General features: G+C 35.8%; 1 protein-coding gene across 14 annotated transcripts in view; it reads left to right on the top strand.

The window, feature by feature from the left end:
- The window catches only part of Prpf4b (pre-mRNA processing factor 4B), a 37,661-nt gene that overhangs the window by 11,529 nt on the left and 5,329 nt on the right, over window positions 1-20,803 (top strand). For 13 of the 14 annotated variants that reach the window (XM_013016677.1, XM_013016676.1, XM_013016670.1 and 10 more), the window contains exons 3-14: window positions 2,817-2,993; window positions 6,962-7,117; window positions 8,452-8,533; window positions 9,474-9,684; window positions 12,036-12,109; window positions 13,927-14,017; window positions 14,623-14,770; window positions 15,544-15,681; window positions 16,450-16,603; window positions 18,932-19,046; window positions 19,638-19,789; window positions 20,359-20,445. In XM_013016677.1, coding sequence (XP_012872131.1) covers window positions 2,817-2,993; window positions 6,962-7,117; window positions 8,452-8,533; window positions 9,474-9,684; window positions 12,036-12,109; window positions 13,927-14,017; window positions 14,623-14,770; window positions 15,544-15,681; window positions 16,450-16,603; window positions 18,932-19,046; window positions 19,638-19,789; window positions 20,359-20,445 — 1,585 coding nt within the window. Of the gene's footprint in view, window positions 1-2,816; window positions 2,994-6,961; window positions 7,118-8,451; window positions 8,534-9,473; window positions 9,685-12,035; window positions 12,110-13,926; window positions 14,018-14,622; window positions 14,771-15,543; window positions 15,682-16,449; window positions 16,604-18,931; window positions 19,047-19,137; window positions 19,299-19,637; window positions 19,790-20,358; window positions 20,446-20,803 lie in introns of those variants that run through there. The other variant, XM_013016680.1, reaches the window with a different exon arrangement.

Here is a 20,803-nt window from a genome sequence, read left to right as displayed (position 1 = left end):
TTCTTTTTGCTTATGTGGTGCTGAGGAATCGAACCCAGGGCCTCATGCATGGAAGGCAAGCGCTCTACCACTAAGCCACCTTTCCAGCCCCGCTTTTTATTTTTTAACTTATTCTGGTAGCCTTTTAATTTGCTTTCAGTTAAGAGAAAATAATGACTTGTTTATTTGTTTATTTCGCTGCTAGTCTTGGGGCTGGCACTCAGCCTGGACCCTATCTCTGAGCTTTTTTACTGAAGGCTAGTTAGTACTCTACCACCTGAACCACAGTTCCATTTCTGGGTTTTTGGTGTTTAATTGGAGATAAGAGTCTCAGAGACTTTAAGACCAGACCTGAGTTTTGAAACAAATTAATTTAAAATTTAGTGATAGAATTTCCTACTTAAAGAACAATCCAAATAATGCCAAACCCTATGAATTATTTGCCTCATCCATCTACAACCATTCCTAAAGTTAGTTCTGTTAGCTCAGTTTCTGTACACATACAGTTATGTGAATATAAATATTCCTACAAATGAAATCATAGCAAATTGTATGCTTTTTCATGAAATGTTTCAGTGGCATCACATGAATTTTTTTATTTTTGTCTGAGACTGGTACTCAAATTTGGTACATGTTGCTTTTGCTCATTGGTTAGTGCTCTATTACTTGAGCCTTGAACCAAGCCTTCAATCTCTCTATATAAATTCTTTTTTTTTTTCTTTCTTTTTTGTTATAGGGCTTGAACTCTGGGCTTGGGTGCTGTCCCTCAGCTCTTCAGCTTAAGGCTTATGCTCTACCATTTGAGCTACAGCACCGCTTCCAGTTTTCTGGTGGTTTATTGGAGAATAGAGTCTCACAGACTTTCTTGCCTGGGCGGGCTTTGAACCTTGATCCTCAGATCTCAGCCTCCTGAGTAGCTAGGATTACAGGCGTGAGCGCCCAGCATCTGGCTTAAATTCTTTTATTATTAACAGCAGTAACATTATTTGACAGTGTAGCTGTGTGTGTTGTTGTTAAAACTGATGAAAATGGATTTTTTTATTTTACTTTGTACAAAGAAGTCCACTGATTCTGTGTAAAGTTTGTCTGTGGAGTAGATTGATAAAATAAATTTGCAGTCTTCTGTATTCCCATATGTCCTTCCAGAAAATTTACACCACCTGTGCTTAATTAGTATATAATACCATCTTGTCATTCTCTTAATATTAAAATAATTTTGGGCTGGGCTCAAGTAGTATTTGGCTAGCAAGAACAAAGCTGAAAATTCAAAACTCACTACCCCAAAAAGAAACAATATTTTCATCTGAATCTTTTCTATACTTTTATTTCATTTATTTACAATTTTTAGCCAGTGTTTGAATAGACTTCTTCTATAAGCAGATTGTATATGGATTAAAAAAGAATTTTCTCAAGTGACTCTCAGTGTTTACCATAAAGAACTACAGATCTGAATCAAGTCTACTTGTTAACTTTGACTGAAGAGAGAAAGTTTGAGGTGTTTTTTTTGGGGGGGGGTAGTTCTAGATAGCATGTCCAAGCATGTAAGTCATGTTGTATTTTTACCAAGTGGAGAATTGTTCTTGTGATGTGGTGATATTACATTGTGATAGCAAACCTTATGTATAATTTATCCTCACGAGATTAAATGGGGTTTTTGTTGTTGTTGTTTGATGATACTAGGATTTGAAGTCAGAGTATTGACATTTGCTAGCAGGCTTTCTACCACTGAAGCCACACTTCTAGTACAGCATTTTGCTGATTATTTGGTAGATGGAATCTTAGAGGTTTTTTTTCTGCTCAGGCTAGAAGAAATTAAGTTTTATAGAAGGCCTATGATGATCACATTTTTTGTGGTTAAATAAGAATGAATTCACTGGGTGGTACTTATGAGAAAATTGTTGAAAAGTTGATTTTAAGTGAAAGAGGCTGAAATAACTCCCTTAGTTCTGAGGTTAATTGTAAGGCTGTCATTCAGTTGACATTAAAAATAAAATGCCATGGTTTCCATCATTTGCAATAGCTAGTATATGTCTAGGACAATAGGAAAAGGTGAGATAAAATACCATGGTTTCCCTTAGTTGCAATAATATTAGTATATGTCTACGACAAGCAGAAAAGGTGAGATAAGATGATGTTAAGTGAAATGAACCCCAATATAGGGACACAAGTGGTTTTTTTCTTCCTTGCTATTGTTTCTAACAGATTTATAAGGTAACATGTGATTTATTTTTTTTTGGTGCTTTGTATGTCCCTCCCCCACAATATAACCCCTGTTTTCACTGTATTTGATGTTGGTATAATTTTGGGAGGGGAAGGGAAAAAACAAATTGTTCAGGGTTACAGTTTGTCCGTTGCAACAATGAGATGTACAAGACACTAGGTCGAAAAACAAACTTTACAATTTAGATGTGGGGGAGGGGGAAATGTAGCTGAGGAGGTCGGAGGGAAGGGATGGTAGGGGAAAAACCAAGGAGGAGCCAACAATGCTGGATAAGAAATGTACTCATTTACCTTGCTCATGTAACTGCAACCGCTCTGTACAGTATTTTCACAATAAAAACTCAATTAAAAAATAAAATGCTTAATTACAGAAATGACAAGATACAAAAAGAAACTGAAATTGAGCTTATCTGAAATTTGAATCAGTAGTCCAACTTTAATTTTAATATTAATAGCTTTTAGTTATTCTATTAACACCAAAATCTCATTGTCATCATCTGAATTTAAATTGGACACAAATTAAATTGACCAGTATTTACTGTCATGAGATCAGTGTTGTCTTTTCTAGATATCCTTTTGGTTTGAATTTCTTTTAACTTTGATTTGCTCCCCTTAAGAACACGACCTCGAGATGATATACTGAGTAGACGTGAAAGATCAAAAGATGCCAGCCCAATCAATAGGTGGTCTCCATCCCGAAGAAGAACAAGTAGATCTCCCATTAGAAGGAGGTCCCGTTCTCCACTAAGACGTAGCAGGTCTCCAAGAAGAAGAAGCAGGTCTCCCCGGAGGAGGTAAAAATGTTAAATTTTTGATTTACTAATGTTTTTGAGCCTTTAATTAGCTCAGTTGGTAGATTTTCCTGTATATCATTTTTCTCTCAAAAATTTTGGCTGTGATCCAGTTTCCTTCTTCCAACAAATGGTATTTCAATGCCAGTTTTTCTTCAGTATAGGTTTCCTTCAGATTTACATAATTATTAATTAATAAAACCTCAAGTTAATCTGGACAATAGTAGAGTTTTTGAACTAAGGGCCTGGTACTTCCTACCACTTGTACCATACCCCCAGGTAAAATCTCAAATTATTCTTTTAAAAACAGGACTTTTTACCTCTTTTAACACAGAGGTAAACACTAAATGAACGAGGCTTTATTTATTTATTTATTTTTAACTAGCAAAATTATAAATAAGTAGCCCAGTTTCTTTTCTATTTCTTTCTCAAGAACTGGCAAAAACCTATTCACTGTTAGAAAACTATTTAACCTGAGGCCATGTACTTATAAGATTAATAAAAAAGATGGTTTTTAAAGCAGGTAGTCATTTTTTAATCCATATATACATTAACCAGAACTACTCTTTCAATATTTTCCATTGAATATAGTTTGAAAAGACAACAACCGAAGACTTGTATTTTAGCTATCTTTCCATATTTCTGAGGATTTTTTTCACTAGCTTCCTAAAATTGAAAACACATGGTCTGAAAGTACTGTGGTAGTTTTGGGATTTTTTTTTTAACACATTTATTTTCTTCTGCTTAATGTGAATGAATTTTTGTGTATGCCAAGGGTGCATAATCATTGTGATCAGATGCTCTTTATTAATCAAATGCTGGAGGGAAGAAAAGAACACCTTCCTTTGATTGCTCCTGGTCTTCTACTCCACACTGATCTCTCACTGTTAATTGTTTTTCTAGGTTCCAGTATTGGTCTTTGAGGGTCCTATTCTGACTCGTGAACATTTTAAAAAGACTTTCCCTTTTTTCATTCCTGTGTTCTAAAATTTCACCATAATGTGATGCAGTGTGTTGATTTTTTTTTTTCCTCTCACCCTATTTATTTTGCTGGTCCATACATAAACCTTCTTATACAGCAAGAAGTATAGACTTCTATTTTCTTTTCTATTTTTGGAGTACCTACCCCCAGAAAAGACAGTCTCCCTTATTCTACTTGCTTTTATTTTCTCACTCTTATTCCTGTTTATTATTTTATTCTGTGTTCAGTTTAGATATTTTCTTTCTACCTTCTTATTCCCTTTTATTTTTCTACCTTCTTATTCTCTTATTTTTCTAAGCACCTTATTGTTTTGAGGAATAGCATGTTTTGTCTCTCAGATAATGTTGTTTATAAACCTTTTTTTAATCTTTCTTTTTTAATACGTTGATATTCCCTGGTTCTCTTTGCTGTTTTCCTCAGTCAGCAGGGAGCTTCATTTTTAGTTTTGCTTTTTTGCCAGTCCTAGGGCTTGAACACTTGGCCTGAGCTGCTTTGGCTCAAGGCTAGCTCTCTCCACTTGAGCCACAGTGCCACTTCCAGCTTTTTCTGAGTAGTTTTTGGAGGTAAGAGTCTCAGATACTTTCTTGCCCAAGCTGGCTTTGAACCTTGATCCTCAGAACTCAGCCTTCTGAGTAACTAGGATTACAGGTATGAGCCATCAGCATCCAGCAGGGTGCTTCATTATTATCTGTTTTGATAGCTAGGCACTAGGAAAGCTGGATAGAAGCAGTCTTGCATACAGGCAATATAGAATTCTACATTCTGGCTATCATTTGGGGATAAGTAGAGACTAGGATATTAGTTACTGCAGTTTTTTTCTCTTGGGCATTTTCCCAGAACTTTATAATCTCTTGGCGTGTTTGGACATGGCTACTAGTAGAAGTCTAGTCATTCATATTGTAAGAAAGTAAACCTTAAATGCTATTGCACTGTGAAGGGAGTGATGACCATTTTCCATTGAGTCAAGTATTTTAGAATGTTTTTGCCTCTCACTTTTTCCTTCAGAGAATACAATGACTAGTTCCTAGGCATGCACTGGTATAGCTATTCCTATTATACTAAGATTCTGCATAATTTTCATGTTACTTCTCCATCTAGTTGGCATGTTTCAATTGTTTTTTGCCGTCTTATGTCTTTGCATTCTGCTTGTGGATTTTCTTAAGTTGTTTCTTTGCTGTGATCATTTTTAGTAAGACTTCAGAAGAAATCTGAGGTTAATATGGTTAGATGTAATAACAGGAAGCTTGCTAATCCTTTGATGTAGACCATTTGAAGGGTTGCAATATTTTTCTAAATTCATAATGCTTAAAGTATGTATGATATTAGTTTCTCTTTGTTTTTGTTTGATAAGGGCCAAGACCTCAGGGCATTTATAAAAATGTCTGATAGCATTAAACTTAAGGTTTCATTACATTCTTTCTTGTACTTAGCAACAGTCTTCCATTAAATTATAGTTTTTGAAACATAACACTCTTGATAAGTTTTCCTGATTAGTAATGTAATTAAAAACAAGTATAGAGCCAGGATGTAACCCTAACTAGAGATCAGGAAGTTTGAGGCCAGGAAAGAGGTGAACAAGACTCCTATCTTAATAAGCTATGTGTGGTAAGTGTCTATAGTGCTAGCTACTCAGGAAGCATAGGTAGGATTGCATTCCTGTCTGGCCCTGCCAAAAACAGAAAACCTTGTCTAAAATATAAGTAAAGCTAAAAGGACTTGAGTATGACTCAAGTGGTAGAGTGCCTGAGCGCCACCTTCCCTATTCTCTTCTGAGACATACTGTATTGACCAGTTGCCACATGGGGACTTAACCAATCCTGACCACCGCCCCCCCCCCCTTCCTGAGTTCCAGTTTGGCACAGTGGTTGAGTGTTGTCTGTCCTGTTGAGGACTTAGTCTCTGGGGCCTGGATCAATGTCCCCTTCCCTATGCCAGCAACTTGAGTTTAAACCTTATTACTACTCCCTCACAAAAGAACAACATTAACTAGACAACAATTGACTCTTAGTGGTTGTATATTTCTACTGAGGAGACCAGAAAGACCTCATATTTACTATATTCATCTACAAATACAGGTTAAACATTTTTCTATGCAACATAGAGCAGGTGTGGTCTTTAGCTCAAACGTGTAATCCCAGTACTTAGGAGGCTGAGCAAGGAGGATCACAAGTTTTAAGGCCAGCCTGGGCTACACAGTGAGAACATATAAAAACATATAAAAGGAGGTGGTGGTTGTGATGTTTAGTGGTAGAATACTTGACTAGCAAGTGCAAGGCCCTGGTGGGTCCCTAGAACCAGCAGAGGGGAAAAATACAAAGTATTAACAATAGATTCTTGTTCTAATGGAGCTCACAGTCAAGTTCATATTCATGAGAAACATTTTTTAACTTAAAAGTTGGTAAGAATACTAGCTGTTTCACTTATCTTTAATTAAACTGATGGTTCAGTCTTAATGTTTTGCTATTTTATTTTATTTTTTATAGTATTGGGGTTTGTACGTAGGACCTTGAGTTTGCTTCTCCACTTGAACTATGCCTCCAATTCTGATGATCTACTGTTTACCTTTTTTTTGTTTTAGTGTCGGTCCTGGGGCTTAAACTCAGGGCCTGTGCATTGTCTCTGATCTTTTATTTGTTGTTCAAGGCTAGCATTCTACCATTTGAGCCACAGCTCCACGTCTAGCCTTTTAAGACTCAATCTCAACTTCCCTAAGTAACTAGGTGTTTTTGTTTGTTTGTTTGGCTTTTTGAGGTTGGACTTTCCTGCATAGCATAAAATAGTCTTAAACTCATGATTCTCCACTTGAGCCTTCTGGTAGCTAAGATTACAGGTCAGTACCTGTTGATAGATTTTTTTTTTTAAGGACTTTCAGGTTTACAGCTTTTGAGTAGAGTACAGAGTTCTCATATTCACTGCCTTGCACATGTGCCTTTTTTCCACTTTAATTGGCTTTTTTTTTAATGTAGGTATCTGTTTTTCTTTGAAACAGGGATAGAGGTCGGAGGAGCAGATCACGCTTGAGAAGGAGATCTCGATCACGGGGTGGTCGTAGACGAAGGAGCAGAAGCAAAGTAAAAGAAGACAAATTTAAAGGAAGTCTTTCAGAAGGAATGAAGGTTGAGCAAGAGTCTTCATCTGATGATAAGTAAGAATAGAGCCTTCCCATAATTTAATTATTCTAGTTTAGAGAAACTGTTTAAATGCAAATTATAAAGTGATTTCCACCTGACTTTGGAAGTGAATCTAAGTGATTTTTATCCTGAGTTTAAAAGTTAATCTTCAGTAACTCTCCAGGAGGTTTATGACAGAGGTAGTAGTGGTTTTCTAAATTTAGGGGTGTCCAATTTGGCCTGAGTGAATATTTGGCCATAATTTCTCATAAACTTTTTTTTAACAACAGAAATATTCTTTAGTGCTACCAGTCTGCATTACTAGTTTACAGGGAACTTTTTCTGTACCAAATTTAAACCTTTTAATTTACATCAAATGTTGTGTACTTTGAACACAACATTGGATAGCAGTAAGTATGTCTATTGCAACATGAATATGGATAAAGTTTCAGTGACTAATGGAATATTAGAAAAAAATTTTAGATGCAAACAAAACTAGTAGTTCTCAGCAAGTGCCTGTTGCCTTCTTGGAGCCATTTGTGGGCAGCATCTAGTGACAGAAGGTCAGGAATTCAGCATCCTTTGCTAATGTTGAGAAGCCCAGATTAAAGCTTAATGACAAAGAATATTGGGTTATAGAAGGCTGGGCTATATAGTTCCTGGTAGAGTCACAGAATAGATGGCTTGTTGGGTCCCTTATAAAGATTAATGAGGTCTTTGGGGGTGAAACAATGACAGGATTTCCCCCTCCACACACACTGGTCCTGGGGCTTGAACTCAGGGTCTGGGCTCTGTCTCTGATCCTCTTTGTGTTCAAAGCTAGCATTCTACCACTTGAGTCGCAGTGCCACTTTGGGTTTATTGGAGATAAGTCTTTACAGAGTTTCCTGTTCAGGCTGGCTTTGAACTGTGATCCTCAGATCTCAGCCTCCTGCGTAGCTAGGATTACAGGTCTGAGCCACCAGTGCCTGTTCATTTTTGATAGAGTAGACTGATAGTTTTCATGAGTTTTCAGTTTTGTGACCCAGAAAAAGTTAACAGTGTACTTGTCCCAGTCCTCTCGTTTTATAGGTGATAAAACAAAAGTGAGAGAGGTAACCTTTTCTTAGGTCACAAGAATGCTAGTAGTGACATTTTAGAAGTTTGAGATCTTTTCCCCAATTGTAGTGTCATGAAATAGGCAAGGAGAAAGCTTAAAACAGAGGAAGAATGTGCTATCGGGTTTCTAGCCGAGCTCTCAGAGATACTTCAGTACTGAGTGATAGGGTATAAGACTTTGTTCTAGCTTAATAATGATTACATTTAACCTTAAATTTTAAGATGTGTAAATTTCAGTTTTAGAATCTAAGGATGTTTGAATTTTTTTAAGCCTTGAAGATTTTGATGTGGAGGAAGAAGATGAGGAAGCTCTAATAGAACAGAGAAGAATACAAAGGCAGGCAATTGTTCAGGTATGTGTTATTAGCAAAAAGAATTGTTTAGTCAGTACTCTTCCTAAGTAATCCCTGTTTTAATAAAGGTGTTTTGCTCATTCAAAGAATTAACAGTGCAACTGACCAGGCTTTTAGAAAAGGGTTAGATATAAACAACTTGTGAAGTGGGAGTTGGGTGGCTTATACCTGTAATCCTAGCTACTCAGAAAGCTGAGTTTTAAAGATCAAGTTTCAAAGCTAGCCAGGGCAGAAAAATCTGTGAGAGTCTTATTGCCAGTTAACCAGCAAAAAGTTAATAGTGGAGGTGTGGCTCAAGGGGTTAAGTACCAGCCTTGAGCAAAAAAGCCAAGAGGGAGCATGAGGCCCTGAGTTCAAGCCCCAGTATCAGCACCATAAAAAGTTTCTTTAGTTGTTTTGTATACATAGAATTCTGACATAAACTTATTTATTTCTTAATAGATGTAAAAATTCATATAATAAATGTAGAATATACTTATACCCTGAAAATTTGGTTGAATCATCTTTGTCCTTGCTCAGGTCCACAATCCCTTATCTCTCAGTCTTGGCCAAGTGTGCTTCAAAACTCAAGAGTATTTTGAATTTAGAAAGATAATGTAGTGCATCTGTATATCACTTAGGGCCATCTGTAGGGTCTAAAGATGTTTGTATTCCTACCTAAAATTTACTAACAGTCACATGGTGGAGGGGAAAGGATAAATAGAAAAATAAACATCATCTCACCCATTCAGGTAGGTTTTCTACCTGATAAGTATGCACCAAACATAGGAAAACTTGGAAAATTTTGGGAATTTATATAAGAGAATGTGGCTGTCAATCAAGATATTGATACCATGTTTGTTGTTTTACATTGACATTAATTTTGCAAATGTAGCAACTCATAGCAAATTAATATGTTCAGATAGCATTTGTTTATGAACATGGTATATTGTTATTACAGAAATATAAGTATCTTGCTGAAGACAGCAATATATCTGTGCCATCTGAACCAAGCAGTCCCCAAAGCAGTACCAGAACACGGTCACCTTCTCCAGATGATATCCTAGAGAGGGTAGCTGCTGATGTCAAAGAGTATGAACGGGAAAATGTTGATACGTTTGAAGCTTCAGTGAAAGCGAAGCATAATCTAATGACAGTTGAACAGAATAACGGTGAGTGATGGTTTTTTTACATACCAGTGAGATTTGGGGTTTGGGGGAAGAATGAGAGGAAATAATATTGCTCTGCTGGATACTAAGTGTACCTTAATGTAATAGTAAGTTTAGCCTTTATAAATGGGTTTCTACTAATTCACTTCCTGGATAGTATACTGAACTTCCTACATTTTCATCTCCTTATATTCTTGGTGTAGAGTATTTTAAAATAAATTCCAGCCATGACTTCATTTCACCTGCAAATAGAGGATGTCTGTCTATCTCTTAAACTTCACTTCATCCCCAAGAATTCTTATACCTTTTTATTTTTCCCCTCTTTTCATTTACTCGGGAGGATGCTTTGCTGTGTCCTATGACATTTTCCTCTGGGTGTCATTATTTTCTTGAATAATAGCATTAGAGACAAATAGATTTAATGTTTGTTTGGTAAGAATACTTCATAAGACCTACTGAATTTTTGAATCACATTTGATGTCTGATTACTGTATTTTTATTGACATTAAAGTTGTGTGTTTAGATGTGATGAACTATATTTATCCAGTATAGTTACCCTTTGCCTACTGATTTAATTTTAACAGTTCTAACTATTATTTTCTTCCATAAAAGAAGTTTCCATTCACTGATTACTCTGGAATATAGTTTGGATATGAAAACAAGCTAAATATGTAAATTATTTTCCATTAATCACCAGTCTTTAGAAGAAAATACAGCTATTTCCCCAAGCTACCACCAGAGATGACTAAACCTTGAGTTTCTGATGAGGTTTTACTGCTTAATATCAGTCTATTTTTGTTATTTTTTTATTTTAAAGCTCATCTATTCTCTCTACAATTAGCCTATGGGTGAAGCCCTTTGAAAAAGGTTTCCAATGAACATTAAATTAATTCCTTCAGTATTTAAGAACTTTTTTACTTTCCAGGGCATTTCCAGGGCAGATACCAGGAACTTTCTTGTGTATAAGGTCATATAGTAATTTAGTAATTATTTTAGATGCTTCTTTCTAACCAGTGTATTGCCACAGATAATGTGTCAGTCCATGAACATGCATTTAAAAAAATAATCTTCATGTTCATTGATATTTGAATTTTGTATGTTTGGTTTTCACAAAGTACTTGTTTTGCCTCTTAAATAAGGAGTGAACTAGGATTTAGTTAAGTTTGTATATGTAGTAAGTTCTTGATTTTGTGTTTCTCTTTTCTCTTGCAATGAAGAATTTAATTCCTAATAACACAGTTACTGACAGGTTATTGTAGTCAGACTGTCCTACACAATGATTTACTACTGACATCAGTAAATAAATGTACTGTCACTGGAAATTTCAGTGGAATTTCTGTCCTTAGAACCCATATTAAGGTATAGGCATGATTCTGTGCTTTAAAATTGTTTGAAATAATTCTCTGTGTGGCTCCACCAACTAACATGATAGGATTCTTCCTTCTTCCCATCCTCCACAATCCCCTTTGAGCCAGAATCTCCTATAGATCAAGCTGGCCTCAAATTGGAGATCCTTCAGCCTCTGCCCCCTATATGTTGGAATTACAAGTATGCACTACCACACATTTAAAAATTAGTAATATATATATCTATCTATATATATACATACACTTAAGTTTCTACTACAATAAACATGGTACAAACCTATATTAGTATAATCTTTCTTATTTCTCCCTAGTCATCTGGATATGAGCATGTATTCAAATTGTTGGCTACTCATTAGATACTAAGTAGCTTCCTAAGTCATTTTTAGTGGTGCATGTACTGCCATACTTCACTCCCCTGGAAAAGGAATAAGGTGCAAGTTTAAGAATAGTTTTTTGTTTTAAGAACTTTCATTTGAGCCGGGCGCCAGTGTCTCATGCCTGTAATCCTAGCTTAGCTACTCAAGAGGCTGAGATCTGAGGATCACGGTTCAAAGTCAGCCCGGGCAGGAAAGTCCACGTGAGACTCTTATCTCCAATAAAAACTACTAGAAAACCGGAAGTGGCGCTGTGGCTCAAGTGGTAGAGCGCTCACCTTGAGCTGAAGAGTTGAGGGATAGTACCCAAGCCCAGAGTTCAAGCCCCACAGTTGACAAAAAAAAAAAGAACTTTCATTTGAATAGTTACTATTTAACTATTTGCTTATTCATTTAAAGTAATAATAGCTAAAGTTGATATTAGTTCTTTTTGAAATATGGCTTTTTAGTAAAACGTAGATACTGTTTTATATATTAAGTATAGTAAATGATTCTGAATTTAGTATTAATTGAAAACTAAAACTAATACGCTATAATGAAAACAAGCATGAATTACTATTGTTTTTGTTTTGGTTTTGTGTGTCTTTTTTCAAATATGTACATTTCCTTTAAGGTTCATCTCAGAAGAAGCTGTTAGCACCTGATATGTTTACAGAATCTGATGATATGTTCGCTGCATATTTTGATGTAAGTTTAAATCAACTATTGACAGAAAAAAAAGTATAACACATGTGGTCATGCATAGAGAGAGAAAATAAGAATAGCAGTCTGAGTCAACAGTATCCAGAAACCATACCTTACCCTGCTATACTATTTGCACATTTTCTCAAAGTCTAAACTTACGCTGAAAATTTGAAAACAGGTACAACAGAACAATTTGAGAGTTTCATGAAAGTTACACACCAAGTGACTTAATGTACAACAGTTGTTTATGTACATATGTATTCATATATCTCAGTGTACATGTAAATAGGGATGTTTGCATACATCTATATGTGACATAAGGGATACCTTTATTCGAGCAGAGTCGTTGTGCCTCTGTATTTAGATAGTTGAGGACCTTTAGGATTTGAGGATTTATAGGCATTGAAGGGTAGTTTAAGAAATTTTGGCGGCTTTTTGATTTTCCTTAATGATTTACCAGTGCCTTTTGAAAGGCATTGATGTCTTTCAAAGATACGTTAAAATATGAGCACATTCAAAAGTGAAGCCACTGTCCATATATCTGTAGTATGAGGCTCTATTGAGAAAGACAGACAAATGGAACATGGAAAATAAAATTTGTGTAGCATGAGCAATTAAGTGTTTGGGACTTCAAATTCTTCAGTGTTTGGGTCAAATTGGCTCAAGTAATCTGTGATGTCTTACATGGTACAACAAGAGCCAGGAAAGGTTAAGAGAGCTTGGCTTACATGGTAGAACACTTGCCCAGCATGCATGAGGCCCTGGCCTAGTACCACCAAAAAGGGATGTAGGGAAGGACTGCTGTCATTGGTGAAAGGAAGAGAGATGAGGAGAAATGAATGGATATTGAGCTAGTCTTAAGTGTCCCCCTCCATCATTTGCCTAGATGGTATGTGTGTGATTCTGCTTTCCATCACCAGAACAAAATACCTGATACAATCAACTTCTAAAGAGAAAAGATCTCTTTGGCTAAGTTTTTGCAGTTCAGGACCATAATCTGTTGTCCATATGGCTTTGGGCCATGCCAAGAGTATGTAGCAGAGCAAAACTGCTTATTTCATGGCCAGAAAGGAAAAATCCTGAAGAGAAGCAGGGGCCCTGCTGTGTCTTCAAGGGCATACCTCAGTGATCTAAGATTTTCCACCAGAGACCATGTCTAAAAGGTTCCACCACCTCTCAATAGCACTACCTTGGGGACCAGGCTTTTCTCACAGGGGCCTTTGGGAAAGGAAGGGATGGGGAAATATCTAATATTTAAACTATAGTATTGTAGAAAGATCTGGGTATCACAGAGTAATGTACAATAAAGATTCTTCCCAAGTACTAGATATTCTTATTTTTTAATTTTCCACACAGGCTCAACTAGTGCAGCCAGTGAATGTCACTACGTTTCATGCATATATGGGAAGAGTACAAATGTTGACTACGTGGACAGGGCAGTGAAAGAAATGGTGAAAATTGGTAGGCAAGAGTTGCCACTATGGTTGTTAACTGAGCGCCAGTCTGTAGTTTTTGTCACAATCTGTCTATCATCAGCTTAAGAAAACCAGATCTGATTTTCAGTTTTTATTTTAATTTATAATGCCCTAATCATGTTCACAAAAGTTTTTGAAGATATATTAAATTGTTTCCCTAAGTGTTCTTTGATGAGACTTTGATGTTTCAGCTATATTGCATTTGCAATATATTACTTACTGCATAAATGGTAGTAATCGCTTACTAATTCAGAATAAAATACTGCTTTTGCTATTTTTTGCTATAAAGGAAATGTTATAGGTGTTGGATATATAGGTAAGCAACTCATGTTACATCTATTTCAGAGTGCTCGTCTTCGAGCTGCTGGCATTGGAAAAGATTTCAAAGAGAATCCTAACCTCAGAGATAACTGGACTGATGCTGAAGGCTATTATCGTGAGTAGTCATTTCTTACTATGTTTATAGTAATGTAAGCATTGTGTTTATTGTAAATATACATTTATTAAAAACTTAATGCAGTTACTTGTTTTAGGGAATTGTGATAAATCACATCACAGTGCCATCACTTAAAAAGTGTGCCACATCCAGCTGCTGCACGGACTTGTGTTGTGCTCTACTAAGCAGCCCAGAGTGTTGGATGGAAGTAAGGTAGACTGTGTGATGTGCTGCCTAAATCTAAGCAGTTGATAATTTCTCCACCCAGAGATAATTCTCAGAAGGAAAAGATGTATCTCTGCTTATCTTTCTCTGAAACAAGAAATACAATATACAAAGAATTCTGCGTGCTAGTCATTCAGCACTACAAATTGAAACAGTTCCATAAGCACATTTTCTTTATTTAATGTTAAACTTGTCCCAGTTGATGGGCTCACAGCTCTTCCAGCCATCTGAAATGGACATGAAAAGAATGACCATAGAGGCCTGACTTTGACTTCTTTTGTGTCTAGAAAACTACATAGTAGAGATCTGACAGTTTTTAAGTGATTGCATGGTGTTTTCTACTTTGTGATTTACAATATTTGTAATTTGGCTTTTTTCAGGTGTGAACATAGGTGAAGTCCTAGATAAGCGTTACAATGTATATGGCTACACTGGGCAAGGTGTATTCAGTAATGTTGTAAGAGCCAGAGATAATGCAAGAGCCAATCAAGAAGTGGCTGTAAAGATCATCAGAAACAATGAGCTCATGTAAGTTCAAAAGACATTTTGAGTTGAAACTGTTAACACAGTTTACAGATAATTATCTGCAAGTGAGCATGATTTCTATATCATTTTTTTAATGGCACAATCTAAGACAGTTACTACCATTTGTTAAGTGCCATAAATAATTTTCTTTGGTTAGACATTTAATTTATAACCATGTATTATAATGTGAGGTACTAGAACCATAAACTAGTCATATTTAATTTATTTCACTACCTGTTCTGCACTATTTTCTTCTGTTGCTTATCTGGTTCTTTCTTTTGTCGTGATAGTCTTAAAACCAGAAATGAGAGATGAGAAGATTTTATTTCAGCTGTCACTGAACATAGGGTAGCTGACAAAAAATTAAATGACAGGATATATTTGTAGCTTTAACTTTATTCCTTGAATAAGCAGTTACATACTCATGTTTTAATGCACATTGAAATGAACTTGTTTTGAAATGTTAGAAGTATTGAAATACTAAATCAAGTATAAACTATTAAGAGAATGATACACACCTTTTCCTCAGTATACTTTTTCCTCAATAGATTTTCTTAAAAAAAAAAACTACAAACTAGAGAGGCATGTTGGTGCATATTAGTACTCAGGAGGCCAAGGGAAGAGAATCTTAAGTTTGAGATCAGCTTTTGAATACTTAGTGAGGTGCGTCTGAAAACAAAATAAGGCAAAACACTCAACCACTTAGGTATATTATCTTCGATGTGCTAGAGGGGGTCCATCTATTTGTTTTAGCCTCATTTTCTTTTTAATTTTAGGCAAAAGACTGGTTTGAAAGAACTAGAGTTCTTGAAAAAACTTAATGATGCTGATCCTGATGACAAATTTCATTGTCTTCGACTCTTCAGACACTTTTATCATAAGCAGCATCTCTGTCTCGTGTTTGAGCCTCTCAGGTACAATGTCAAAACCCGGGTATTAAATTAAATTGAAATGCATATTTTCCTTCCTCTCTACTAACCTCATTTTACATAAATGTTGTAATACATTTACTGAGTATTTGAGTAGTTTTTTTTTTTTTTTCCCTCCTCAGTTGACTCTAGTTTTTATATTTTGGCTTTGGGTTATTACTGAGCCTATAATCCAGTTACTTAGGAGGCAGAAACAAGGAGGATCATAGTTCAAGGCCAGCCTGGATTTTTAAAAAATGAGCTGGACACTCCCCATCATATCTTAACCAGTAAATCAGGCTTGTGGTATGCTTCTGTAATTATAGCTATGGAGGAGGCATAAGTAGAAGGACCAGGACAGTCCTTAGGCTAAAAAATAAAACCCTTTCCAAAAAAGTAAAGTAAAATGTATGGGGGAGGTATGGTTTGGGTGTTAAAAGAGTACCTACCTTACAAACATGAGGCCCTGTGTTCAAACCCCAATACCTTTAAGAAAAATAAATGTAAACTTATTCTAAAATCAAAATAGTTTTTACCGTATATCTCTTTATTTTGAAATTTGGGTTTGAGTGAGAAGTTGTGTTGTACTACCACAACTAAGATTCAGGTGCTCATTTCACCCGAATCTGTTCAAAAGAAGCACTAGGGAGAGGGAAAATATTCAAACAGAATATTTTGTTGCAGATTGTATTTTGCACTTAATTTTATTGTGTTTTTGCCTTCATATTCTATTTACATTTTGACCTTTGCTACTTTGTTTTTTCTTTCCTTAAGTATGAATTTACGAGAAGTATTAAAAAAGTATGGTAAAGATGTTGGTCTTCACATTAAAGCTGTCAGGTCCTATAGCCAACAGTTGTTCCTGGCATTGAAACTTCTTAAAAGATGCAATATCCTGCATGCCGACATTAAGCCAGACAATATCCTGGTAAGTCAGTCAAATAGCTAGGCTACCTCATATGCCATACCTGTTTTTACTAGGAGTATTGCCTCAGCAATGCCATTTTACAAGCATAATTCAGCCATTGTGAATGACTTTACTAGTTTGTATGTTTTAGAAGTTGGGTCTGTGAAAGTTTTTGGAGCTATTGACCCCCCCCTTTTGTTTGGAATAATGATCAGAGTATATACCAACCCAAGAATGCTCTACTGCAATAATAATGGATTGGATTTCCTTTCTTTTGTAAAAATGCTACATATTGTTACTATTTTGAAAGAAGTGTTTATGGATCTCTTAATTTTGTGGACCTATAGAGTTAAAGATATCTTAAAGAATTTACCTTTCTTGAACCTACAGATGTAGAATTCAGTTTTCAAAATGCCTCAGTAACTTGTCCCCCTTCTGCTCTTCTTTGCTTTTGAAGCTGTGGCTTCTGGTAACCCACAGTGTAGGGTTGGTGTATTGAAAGGCATCGTTAGTTGGTGTATTGAAAGGCATAACATCCAGATTTTACAATAAATTTAATGTTTTTGAATCTGGAAGCATGTTATTCCAGTGGTGTCACTGAGGCACACACTTCTTTTCCCAGCCCCATTCCTGTTCTGTGCTCTTTGAGGGTTCAGGCATGTTTACAACTTGGGGAATTCCTAGTTTAGATACTAGTAATATATTCTGCATTTCATTTTTTTAATGAATGTATTATATCAAGTCTTGTACAGTTAATGCCTAGGAGAAATCCTTTAGAAAGCCAAAGTCCTCTACTAGGAATGTATCCTTTAGAAAGCCAAAGTCCTCTATTAGAAATTTGTTTGAGCTATGATGATTAATTCTTAAAAGATTGTGACCTCATTGAAATTCACTTAAGCTGCTTAGTTCCCATTTCTCTACTGTCTTAAAATATTACTTTCCAGACTATGACAATAATGACATTAATAACTAGGACTTGTCATTTTCATGCATTGTGTTGCATATCTAATATACTCTGGGGATAGGATTAGTGGGTAATTATAGTGAAATACTAGGTACATTGTAAATGAATGGGAGAGTTGTCTAGACATCATCATTGTTTTCTTTTAACCTCAAACTTGTCTTTTTAAAATTGTGAATACAGCATCCACAGCAAATACTATGTAAAATACAGTATTTTTAAAGTTATTTATTGAATACCTGTGTATACTCTATGGAATTTACAGAATAAGATATTTGCTATTGTCTTAGAAGTTTTCAACACCACCCTTTTCCCTAAATTAATGCTAACCTATATAGAACTTAACATGGATTTTAGAGAGTGTTTTACCTTCTTCCTGAAGGGGGTAAATAGATCCCATAGCCTGTTAGTGGAAATCCAATGTTTTTAGCCCAAGGCTGCAGTCACTGATGTTATAGACATACCCCATTCCTCATAGGGTATTTTTTTGAATAACTTAATGTGGATATCATTTACCATGTCTGTAACATCAACCGTGCATATGGCATTTCCCTAGAGAGCTCCTAGGGTTATTAAAAATGTTACATTTCCTTGGGATGGAAATGGTAGGCCAGGTCCAAGTCCCAATTTGGAGTTTGTGTGTGACTCTTTTGAAGCGGGGAAGGGACACTGGAATGTGAATTATCTGCACTTGTTAATCCTGAACATGCTTCTGACTGATGAGTGGCAGCAGTCATGGGAGCAGCCCCACCGTTTCTCAGCAGATGTCACTCTTACTGTGTATGTGGAAATATTTACAAAGGCACAAGAGCAAATGACTAATACAGAGTTCATGCTTATCACTTTTGCCAGATTTAACATATTCATAACTAGTATCTTCTCTATGTTGAAGAGATTAGTGTTTTCTAGACTTTAAAAGTGATTACTAAATTTAGGGGGGGTCTAGATTAGCTTTGGATGAAGAGTATTTTGATATTTTCTTTGGTCCAAATTTATCTACCTCATCGTTTTGCTTTCATTGCCATTGTAATTCTGACAACTGAAACTTTAGTCTGAATTCTTTATTAGTGAATGTTTTCATGTTCTAGAAGATTAGAAAGTTACTGAGATTTCTAGAAGATGAAGTGAGATTTTTTCTCTGCCCTACTTTTCTAAAGCTGCTGGCTGTTAAATGTGCTTGGTATTACTGGAAAAGTTTCACTAATTGTAAAAAAGAAAATTTTGAGTGCTCATAATATTTTATAATTAGAAATTTGGGTTAAATAGAAAAGGAATTTTTAATTGAGTGTCTTGTTATCAGTAGTGAAATTAATGTAATTTCTTAAAGCCCATTTTATTTGCTTGTCTCAATTCTTAGCATGAATTAAATTTTGGAAACTGTCTTTCAGGTTAATGAATCAAAAACCATTCTAAAGCTTTGCGACTTTGGGTCGGCTTCCCATGTTGCGGATAATGACATAACGCCGTATCTTGTCAGTAGATTTTATCGTGCTCCTGAGATCAGTAAGTTTTTTATGGTGTTCTTTGACCTGGGCCATCGTGTGGTGGAAACAGCATGTTTAATGTCTAAGCACTGTTTTCCATCACACTTCAGCAGCTGCACGAGTTCATTCATGAGGAAGGGAACCGTAGCAAGTTCATCCTCCTCAGGTGGAATGAAGGTAGTTGGGACAGGAGTCTTGATCATGTCGAGCAAGAGTAGCAAACAGTTGTGGAAAATCCTCGACTTTAGAAGACTGCTCTTGATTATTCAAGGTCTGATTATCACATTTATGGATTGTATGGGACCTTTGGTTTTTCTCTTCCTGTTGCCTTGGTTGAGGTTGATAAGCACCCTCTCCAAAGGTAAAAATGCAAAGAGAGAAGAGATACATATGTTTGCCCCTTTAATTCCTTTCTTATGCCTCTGGTTTTTTAAGGTTTTTAAGTTTTAGAATCTCTATTAAGAATTAGTGGGAAAGAACATGAAACTAACTGCCAAACTGAGGTTAAAGTTATGGTTATAGACCAAGCTAAGTCCCCAGTTATTGGAAATAAAATGAACAATGGTCAGTCATTCTTACCCACATATATTAAAGCTTCTCTTGTTTTCAGTTATAGGCAAAAGCTATGACTATGGTATAGACATGTGGTCTGTAGGTTGTACCTTATATGAACTCTATACTGGAAAAATTTTGTTTCCTGGCAAAACAAATAACCATATGTTGAAGCTTGCCATGGATCTCAAAGGAAAGATGCCAAATAAGGTAAGATACTAACACCAGTTTGTTTCCAATAGCCTGAGGGACTGCTGCTTAATCAGCACTGTAGCTGTAAAACAAAGATTTATAGAAGCCAGTGTGAGCTACCATGCTTCCTTAGCTCCTTTCCTGTTTCTGGTATTTAAATAGTGGATCTAATCATCCAAAGCCATCAAAAGAAAAACGTTAGTAAGAGAACTGCTTCACTAATAGGCAGAGTAGTACATCTTGATGTAATTTACAAACATATTTGGGAGACTGCATGAAAAAAGATGCAGGTCATGTTGAGAGGTAACGAAGTACCTGGTCATCAGAGAATGAATGTTACTTGTTAGTCCATTTTGGATAATGAAAGTACAGCTTGATGCTACAGTTGCTTTAAATCACCATCTCAGAGATGTCATTTCATTTCATTAAATGATTTTAGGTGAAACGTGGATTAGCTTTATCAAAGATATTTACAATTAAGAGTTCTGAGAACACACTCAGAGTCTAAATAATATATTTGTGTGAATTGGTAGTAGTCAGGCTGTTTCATAATAGTTTAAAGCCAACTTTTCTGTTTTATTTTGTAGATGATTCGGAAAGGTGTATTTAAAGACCAACATTTTGATCAAAACCTCAACTTCATGTATACAGAAGTCGATAAAGTAACAGAGAGGGTAAGTAGTTTTTAAGTGCATTAAGTGCTTTATTGTTAATTGACTACTAGGTATTACACAAAACTGTGAATGTTTAAAACTACTTACATAATTTCTTTGGCTGTTGGCCAGTTTCTGAATGAAACACATCAGGTTATGAAAAGAGGAGAGATTAAAATGTTCTTCTAGCACCGCGAGTCCCTTAGATCCCATTGTTGGGCCTCCTATTCAGTCTTGGTACTTCAGTTGGATAATCTTTCTCCTTGCTTAAAACCCTGTTGGCTCATTCTTTTCTATAAGACGATGTTTGAGTTCTCCAGAGAGACAAACTAAATACTTCATGGCATGACCTCTGCTTTCTTTTTTTTTTTTTTGGTCC

Source organism: Dipodomys ordii, unplaced genomic scaffold, assembly GCF_000151885.1.
Source record: "Dipodomys ordii isolate 6190 unplaced genomic scaffold, Dord_2.0 Scaffold32, whole genome shotgun sequence".
NCBI classification, from domain to species: domain Eukaryota; kingdom Metazoa; phylum Chordata; class Mammalia; order Rodentia; family Heteromyidae; genus Dipodomys; species Dipodomys ordii.
The sequence above is the reverse complement of the archived record's forward strand: the minus strand, read 5'-3'. Positions and strand labels throughout refer to the sequence as shown.